Raw genomic sequence first — 8011 nt, 5'->3', positions numbered from 1 at the left:
AGAGGTTCGGGGACACAGTCGGCAAATTAGATATGAATCGTAGGCATTCTTGTCATTTCGATACAATGACGAGATCTTTCATGATGAGAGCGTGCCCGGGTCATTATTTTTCTCACATGAACGCAGGACACACCTCTTACGCTCTTTCTGATAAAAAAACAGGGACAAATCCTCCACCGTCGGATCAAAGTCAAATTTGATAACGTGCGCCTAATGTGGTTTGTTTCTGGGAAGGTTCTTCTAGCGTGCGCCCTCTGGCTATGGGCCTATGGCATCCTCAAAGTCAAAACGAAGCCGTTTAATAAAACCACAGTTCGAAGTCAGTCTTCAGAGTCACAGAAAGTATTGGTTCTTCTTGGTGGTGAAGTGGAAGTTTTCTCTGCATAGGTCGGCAATTTCTGCCGGAACGAAACGGAACGGAGTAGTAAAGCAGCCCCTGATGGGGAGTGGATAATTGCTGGAAGCCGAGTTTTTGTCTATGTGGAATCAATTTTATGGTAAGTAATTTCAGTATTTATGAGTTCATCAAGTGGATTTAAGGAGGATTGGGATCCGGAGGGAAGAGAGAAAGAGAAACCGTGTGTTAAAGCGAAGGATCTGATGATTCTGATCTATGGTGAGAGCGGAAGTGATCAGTTAATTAAAGTAGTTTCTGGGTTTATTAACTCTTTCTTGCGATCTATTTCTGGTGTGAAGATCTCAGCTTTTACGGAGGTTTGAGGTATAGTCGTGTAGATCTCTTGTTGTTTAGTTCGCTTTTGAGTTTTTGTTGTGTGGGGGACTGAATCAGTGACGGTTTTCATAAATTTGAAGTAGTTTGGGGTCATGTTTTGGTGGTTTGCGTAAATTGGTGGTGGTTCTGGGAGATTTCTCAGCTTCAAGGGTTTTGGCATTATCAGCTTTCTTCGTTTTTGCAAGTATTTCGCATCAGTGGTGTTCTCTGATGTTCTCGTGGTCTTTAGACTGTTTAGGGTTGGGGTTTCCTGTATTTACTTCTCAAATGCGGGTTGACCGAAACTATTTCCACCCTTCTCCCTCACCGCGGTAACGTTTTCTTTGTTTTAGAATAGAGATGGTGAGAAAAGTCTTGATTTTGTTTCATTTTTTTCTTCCTCGTTACTCGTTAGTTGCCGGGGACTATAGACCGGATATTACTCCTGTAGAAGGCTGAGAAGTTGTTAGCCTTTTCTCCTACCCCATTCTTTGGGTTTGCAGATTTGGTCTCTTAAGGAATTCGTTTCTGTCGTTGCCGATCTTCCACAACGTTATATATATCTTACAGATCTATGAATGCTTTGTCTTATATGTCTGAAGCTATTGAGATTTGAGCGTTGTTGAGCGTGACTCTGGCTTTTGCACACAATTTAGCCTCCTGAGTCCCGAGTCTCCTGACTAGTTAGTGCCTGATAGCAGGTTAGTCTTCATGCCCCGATTTTACAGGTCCACTGAATTTCGTTTTCCAACTTGAACACCGTCGCAGGCGTTTGCTGCCTACAGCTGGCGGGAAATCAGTCAATAACAATTTCATCCCAGTTCCTAATATCTAGGGACAGGTCTACTGATCTTGTAGTTGAGGTTATAATACTGTTCGCTTGATATTTTTGCCCTAAATTTCCAAAATTTTCAAACAATTTTCCGTGGTTTTCGTCTTATTGTGTGATCTCTATAACCCCTTTTTTTCCTTTTGGATCTTCTTAGCGTAGCAAGTGATTTTTCGTCGCTTAAGTGAAGCTTGAACCAGTATTTGTCCCTTTTGTGGATCTTTTAACTCTGGCTGAGCTAGAATGTTGATCTTTTGAGTTAATAGCTTATTGCCTCTCTCTCTCTCTCTCTCTCTCTCTCTCTCTCTCTCTCTCTCGCGTTTGATTTTATTCTTTGTTCATTTGAGTTCGATTAGGAAACGGTATTAAAATAAAAATTGGGGTGGGGTGGGGTGGGGTGCTATAGAAGATTTTAGATAACTTGAAAAAGTTGTCTCGATCAAAAGATTGGTATTTTCGGCTACTTTGATGTCCATGTGAAGTTTTCTTTTCCAGGGTATCTCTTTATTTCTGTTTTGCTTTGTGCTTTTTCTGCCATTTCTTCCCGCCCTTTTGTTTCTTGTTTGCTAAGCTTTGTGGCACATCTTGTTCTATTTGCAGTTTTTATCTGCTACGGTGTTTGAAAGTTGCTTGGTCATCATTCAGGCCCTTGTGAGTGGAAGATAATTTATGCAAAGCTTTTGGAAGAGATATACTTATTCTAGGACTGTTTGTCATTTTAGCCGGGTAAATGTCGTTCCGTAGCATAGTCCGTGATGTAAAGGATAGTTTTGGGAGTTTATCCAGGCGGAGTTTTGAGGTCAGGCTTTCGGGTCATCATAGGGGAAAATCTCAGGGTTCAGTCCATGAATTGCATGACCAGCCTGTTGTAATCCAGCATAGTCGGTGGGCTAGCCTTCCTCCAGAACTACTCCGTGATGTGATTAAGAGGTTGGAGGCAAGTGAGAGCTCCTGGCCATCACGCAAGCATGTCGTTGCATGTGCTGCAGTTTGCAGGTCATGGAGAGAGATGTGCAGAGAGATTGTTATGAGTCCTGAGTTCTGTGGCAAGCTTACATTTCCAGTCTCCCTAAAACAGGTGGGTTCTTCCTCTGGGTGTTCATCCCTGACTTTTGAATGAATTATGTTAGTCTGGCTTAGATTTTATTTTAGATTGCCATTTTACTTGTGATTTAGAAATACTTTTATGATAATGAAAAAGCCATATGCTAAATTCTGCCTTGCTGTAATTTTACAGCCTGGCTCACGTGATGGAACCATTCAGTGCTTCATCAAGAGGGACAAAGCCAACTTAACTTACCACCTTTTTCTGTGCCTTAGTCCTGGTAAGTTTCTTTATTGCTATTTTTGGTTGGCACCATTTTTACAGTTTCTGAAGTTTACATGTAATTGGTTTCTCACTGCAATTACAATTAGGCTATCATCCTAACTGAACTTGATCAGTTGTTGCACATTTAATCATGTAAAATTGGTTCTAGCCTGAGCATTTTAATGCAGAACAATTGCTGCATTCTTACTTTGTTTGTTTTTCTCCAAATTTGATAGTATTTTTGGATCAAGCTTCTCTTAAAACATTTCGTTGAATGGTGTTCCTGTTTGGTACTTCGCTTCTAGGTTAGCAATTTGGCTGTCGCTTGGATTGTCAAGATTCATGGGAAGGCAAGAAAGTGCCCCTAAATAGTTATGTTTCATACTACGGTTAAGATCCGACTTTGGAGATAAGAAATCTCCTCTTAAAGCTTGAATGCAGAGTGTATGTGACGTGTGACCCTTTTGTATTTTAAATTGACGAGTTTGAATTTTTTATTGAGAAAATATTAACAACACCCAACAGGATATCCCAATCAAATGAGAGGGTAGCAAATGGATGCTTCTGGAATATGAGAAGAAAATTAATCTGCTAATATTGCAATAAAATCCCTTTTACATATGAACCTTCTGACTAGCTTCAGTAGCTGACCTTCTCAGCTATTGGGTTGAGATGTTCGGTGATTGCACGATTGCTACACTTTTCTTCACAGATAATAATATGCTGGAGCAGGATCTTTGCATGCATTAACTCCTTATGATCATGCTAAATCATCCTCCACTATAAAAATTGGTACAAACCAATGCTGGAGTGAATGTGAACCCTATGAAAATAGCTGAAAAGATGAGTATTAATTGTATCACCCCGTTCTAATAGGACTTTGTGAACCAGACAGAAAAGCACATACTGATGAGGGGTTGCCTGTGGTCCACCTTCTATCCCTGGTTGTGCTATGAATAGAATCTACATGAATATTGCTTCAGCTAGGCTCGTTTTGCAACCCCAACAGTGGCTATTGACTCTCTGAACCTTGTCATAGCTACTGGTTTTGAATGCAAAACTCCTATTATGCCATTTTGCCTAATTTAAGGCCATATCTGCTGTTAACCCTTCAGCGCTTGTATATTTTCTCAACTTGTAAACCTAAGTCATTTTTTATTTCACCCTTGTCCACCTAACACCTCCTAGATGCAACATAATTACACCTACTGTAGCATTTAATGGTCTTAAATCCACATCGGTGGACCATCTTAACTATATGAAATTCTGTCTTGAAAGAAAGTAATTGTTGACAATAATCTCTGTCTCAGTGCTACTTAGGTCCGTCTTTTAAGCATGGTAACATTTATTTGAGTGTTGACATCTCTCTGCTTTGTTCCTTTTCTCTTTTCTTGTCTCTTTATAGATTATATTGAGAATCTGAAAATGAACAAAATACTGTCTAACCATAAATAAGGAAGAAATGTTTGTAGTGCATGATTAGGCCATATATGGAATAATACATGAACAATGCGGAGTGGCATTGGTCAGTCTTGAGCTGATTTGATCTGGGCCGATCCAGACCCATTCTGTAAATCCTTGCAGTGTATATTGGCTCATTATATTCCACTTGCAGTCTTGCGGTGTATATTGACTCGAGGAATTCTGCGTTGTTGCTTTGCCTGCAGCTTTACTTGTTGAAAATGGGAAATTTCTTCTCTCTGCCAAGAGGAATCGGCGAACTACTTGCACAGAGTATATTATCTCCATGGATGCTGATAATATATCAAGATCAAGCAGTACCTACATTGGGAAGCTGAGGTAACTAACTAAATAATTACAAAATCTGTTGCTTTGTTGATTTGATGTGATTGGGAGACATCTGTGCTTATATTTTTTTTTTGGTAACACATCTTTGTTTTTCAGATATCTAGATTCTTTTGATTATAATGAAGATTTATTTGCTTAACAACCCATTACCTCTCTGTCCTAATTCATCTTCATTGCAACCGTTGAACTTATTTCACGTTCTCTAACTGTTTGATCTGCGTTCTCTTTTTGGGATCATTTGCCATGGCTTATGAGTTGAGTCACGGATATATTGATTTCTTGGAATGAAAATCCTTGGATTTGTACCCCAAGCTGAGTCACGTGGTATATTTAGGGAAAGTTTATCAGTTTAGGTATTACTTCGTCTCTTAGTTCCTAGAATTTTTAAGATCATACATCTCATTTAATCTGGCTATTTGTTTCAGGTCAAATTTCCTTGGCACAAAATTCATAATTTATGACACCCAGCCTCCATACAGTGGCACCCATGTCTCCCCACCAGTCCGGTCAAGCCGGAGATTCTACTCTAAGAAAGTGTCCCCGAAGGTCCCAACTGGGAGCTATAACATTGCCCAGGTTGCTTATGAGCTAAATGTGCTGGGGACTCGTGGTCCACGCCGGATGCACTGCATGATGCACTCAATCCCTGCCTCAGCTCTTGGTGCTGGTGGCTCTGTCCCAGGCCAGCCAGAGCTACTCCCTCCTCGTTCCCTCGAGGACTCGTTTGGGAGCATCTCCTTCTCGAAGTCAATTGATCAGTCTGGTGAGTTCAGCAGTGCAAGGTTCTCAGACATTGCTGGATTTCATGACAACGATGAAGACAACAAGGAGAGGCCATTGGTTCTCCGAAACAAGGCCCCACGGTGGCACGAGCAGTTACAGTGTTGGTGCTTGAACTTCCGCGGGCGGGTGACAGTTGCCTCGGTCAAGAACTTCCAGCTGATTGCTGCTGCTACACAGCCTGCGGCTGGTGCACCAACACCATCCCAGCCAGCACCACCATCATCAGATCATGACAAGATTATCCTGCAGTTCGGCAAGGTTGGCAAGGACATGTTCACCATGGATTATCGCTATCCTTTGTCTGCATTTCAAGCCTTCGCAATCTGCTTGAGCAGCTTTGATACTAAGCTGGCATGTGAATAGAAGAAAAAGAGATAAAAGAGTAGCAGGTAATGTTGTTATCTTCATTAGGATAGGATAATGGTGGTTAAATGTATCCAGAAGCTTTGTTAGAACTAGAACTCACTGTGACTGTGTTGCAGCACAATTACTGCTCACATTAGAAGGAAATCCTCATATTTTCTGTTCTCCTGTCCCTTTTTTTCTTGGTATCTCTTTGATGCCCAACTGTTATTGCCTTACAGTAGTCAACTCCATCTGGGCCCTTCTTGATATTCATCTTTTCTTTCTTTATATATAATGTTGTATGTGGTTGTCTAGTCATGTCTGGGTGTTGGCAGCTTGAAAGCTCCCCACTTGGAATATATTTATACCTCAGATTCTCTGCACCTTTAAACAAAAAAGATCAATATTCTTGGAAGGAATAAAGACGGACATGTATTAAAAAGTGAACCGTCATATTAGCACAATACTCGGATATACTTTTTGAAGAAAAAGATGTACTAGTCCTAATCAGAGGTTCATTTCTTTCAGCATGACTCACTAGAATTCTTGAGTTTCTAGATCTGGACCGATCTAGGGTTTTGGGGGTCAATTCTGACGGATTTCAATAACATGTGGCCTCAGTAGAATTGCTGAGTTTCTAGATCTATACCGATTCTAGGGTTTTGAGGATCAATTTCGACGGGTTTTATTTTGGGATCGGATTGGAACTGGCAAGGATCAGGAAACTCTGGGGTCTCTAAATGTCAAATTTCAATCAAGCCGGAGTTTGGTAAATAGCAGAGCTTCAGAAAAGTATACATGAAGTTGCAATGGGGGGTATATAGACACAAAAATAAGAGTAAAGACATGAAGCAGCCACCAAGAGGGAAAGACACCAAAAACGAACAAAACAATGGGACTCCTGGGTAGTCAATGGTCCTTGAATAATTGGAGTCATCTACCTAATTAATGGATTGTGAATGATTATCTTTTCAATCTTTTCATGAAGGATCCAAGGGAAAGAGGACAAACCGGCTAAAATATCTTTGATCAACCAAATGACTAGCGATGACCCAAGTTTTGAAGTAGGTGGTATTCCTTCACCCATGGCAAAGGAGGTATTACTTCATCATTAATCTTCAACTAGTTGGGAGAGGGGAGATGGAGACTATCAAACTGTGAATTTTTGTCCTCTTACGATGGAGGAAATGTTTTTATTCTTAAAAATGACAAGAATTTCTTGAATGATCTACCAACGAAAAAATAAAAATAGCTAGATATCATCAACCAAGAACCCTGAATCTCACCCAGCTTTACTGGGCTCTAAGAATTGTTTTAACACCAAACATTAGTGGCTTCCCTCTAGATGTTGCACCAACCTTCCCAACTTTGTCAAAGATACCAAAGGAGAATGTTTTCTGCCTGGGGCATAGCCCCAACTAGTAGTCTCTATTACTCACTCTCTCCCATAGTTAGCAAATTCGGATTCGGGAATTATTCGGGCGGAGAATTATTCGAAATAATTCGATTGGTTAATTTCAGGATTCGGTCAAAAAAGCGGACAAAATAAAAATCGGAGTTAGATTCAGATTCGAAAATTATTCGATTAAAAAAATAAAAGTCGGGCAAAAAATTCGGATATTATTTTTATAGTTTATTGTATATTTTTTATTTATCAAGTTATTAACTTGATTTGTATACTTAGAAAGAGCAAATTACTTTATACAATAAAGTAAAAAACTATGAAAAAATTGTCATTGAGCAATGGAAGCAATGGTTAGTAATCCAATTTCTACTCATGAAATAGATTAGGCCCCAAAACAGTGAAAGCAAGATTACAACTACAATAAAACAAATAAATAAATTGACCACAAAAAATTTTCACTATCCTTTTGCTTGGGTTCACAAGACCCATATTGCACTAAGACGCACTAATTTTTCAAAATTAAAGCAACAATATAAAAGAAGATTGATCGATACGGCGATATGAATCTGTCCTGGTCCCCCGGAACCTCAAACTATCCATCAAGGCTTGATATCTCCCCTATCTTAGGATGAATTGATGAAATTATGAGAAAGAAATGAAACAAATAGTAGATTCGTACGATTGTTACAGAAGAATTAGATGGAGAAAAAAGATGGGAAGAAGGAGGCGGAAATTTGGGGGAGAAGAAGATGAAAAATAAAAAATAAAACTATTTTGATGGTGGATACTGTGGGTTTCATATATGACATTTTGTTTGTT

At 39.7% G+C, this 8011-nt stretch overlaps 1 protein-coding gene across 3 annotated transcripts; it reads left to right on the top strand.

Annotated features, from left to right (window-relative positions):
* The first annotated feature begins 302 nt into the window (after window positions 1-302).
* On the top strand, window positions 303-6056 carry LOC122074013 (tubby-like F-box protein 8). Of its 3 annotated transcripts, none has more exons than XM_042638779.1 (5): window positions 303-497; window positions 2142-2619; window positions 2779-2866; window positions 4518-4650; window positions 5085-6056. In XM_042638779.1, the coding sequence occupies exons 2-5, from the start codon at window positions 2272-2274 to the stop codon at window positions 5803-5805; spliced, it is 1290 nt and encodes a 429-aa protein (XP_042494713.1). In that variant the 5' UTR covers window positions 303-497; window positions 2142-2271; the 3' UTR covers window positions 5806-6056. The 3 variants fall into 3 exon arrangements, with proteins under 3 accessions (XP_042494713.1, XP_042494714.1, XP_042494715.1); XM_042638780.1 differs by lacking the exon at window positions 303-497 and adding an exon at window positions 573-721; XM_042638781.1 differs by lacking the exon at window positions 303-497 and adding an exon at window positions 592-616.
* The last annotated feature ends 1955 nt before the right edge of the window (window positions 6057-8011 follow it).

This window comes from Macadamia integrifolia, chromosome 3 (assembly GCF_013358625.1).
Source record: "Macadamia integrifolia cultivar HAES 741 chromosome 3, SCU_Mint_v3, whole genome shotgun sequence".
Lineage (NCBI taxonomy): Eukaryota > Viridiplantae > Streptophyta > Magnoliopsida > Proteales > Proteaceae > Macadamia > Macadamia integrifolia.
Note: the sequence above shows the minus strand (reverse complement) of the source record. Positions and strands in the feature narration are given on the sequence as shown.

What these genes read in the sequence shown, in the direction of transcription:
- LOC122074013 (XM_042638779.1), top strand. Translation starts at nt 2,272, where the DNA reads ATGTCGTTCCGTAGCATAGTCCGTGATGTAAAGGATAGTTTTGGGAGT. An exon ending in TTCCAGTCTCCCTAAAACAG is followed by an intron (nt 2,620 to 2,778) that starts GTGGGTTCTTCC and finishes GTAATTTTACAG; the next exon opens with CCTGGCTCACGTGATGGAAC. An exon ending in TTTTCTGTGCCTTAGTCCTG is followed by an intron (nt 2,867 to 4,517) that starts GTAAGTTTCTTT and finishes CTTTGCCTGCAG; the next exon opens with CTTTACTTGTTGAAAATGGG.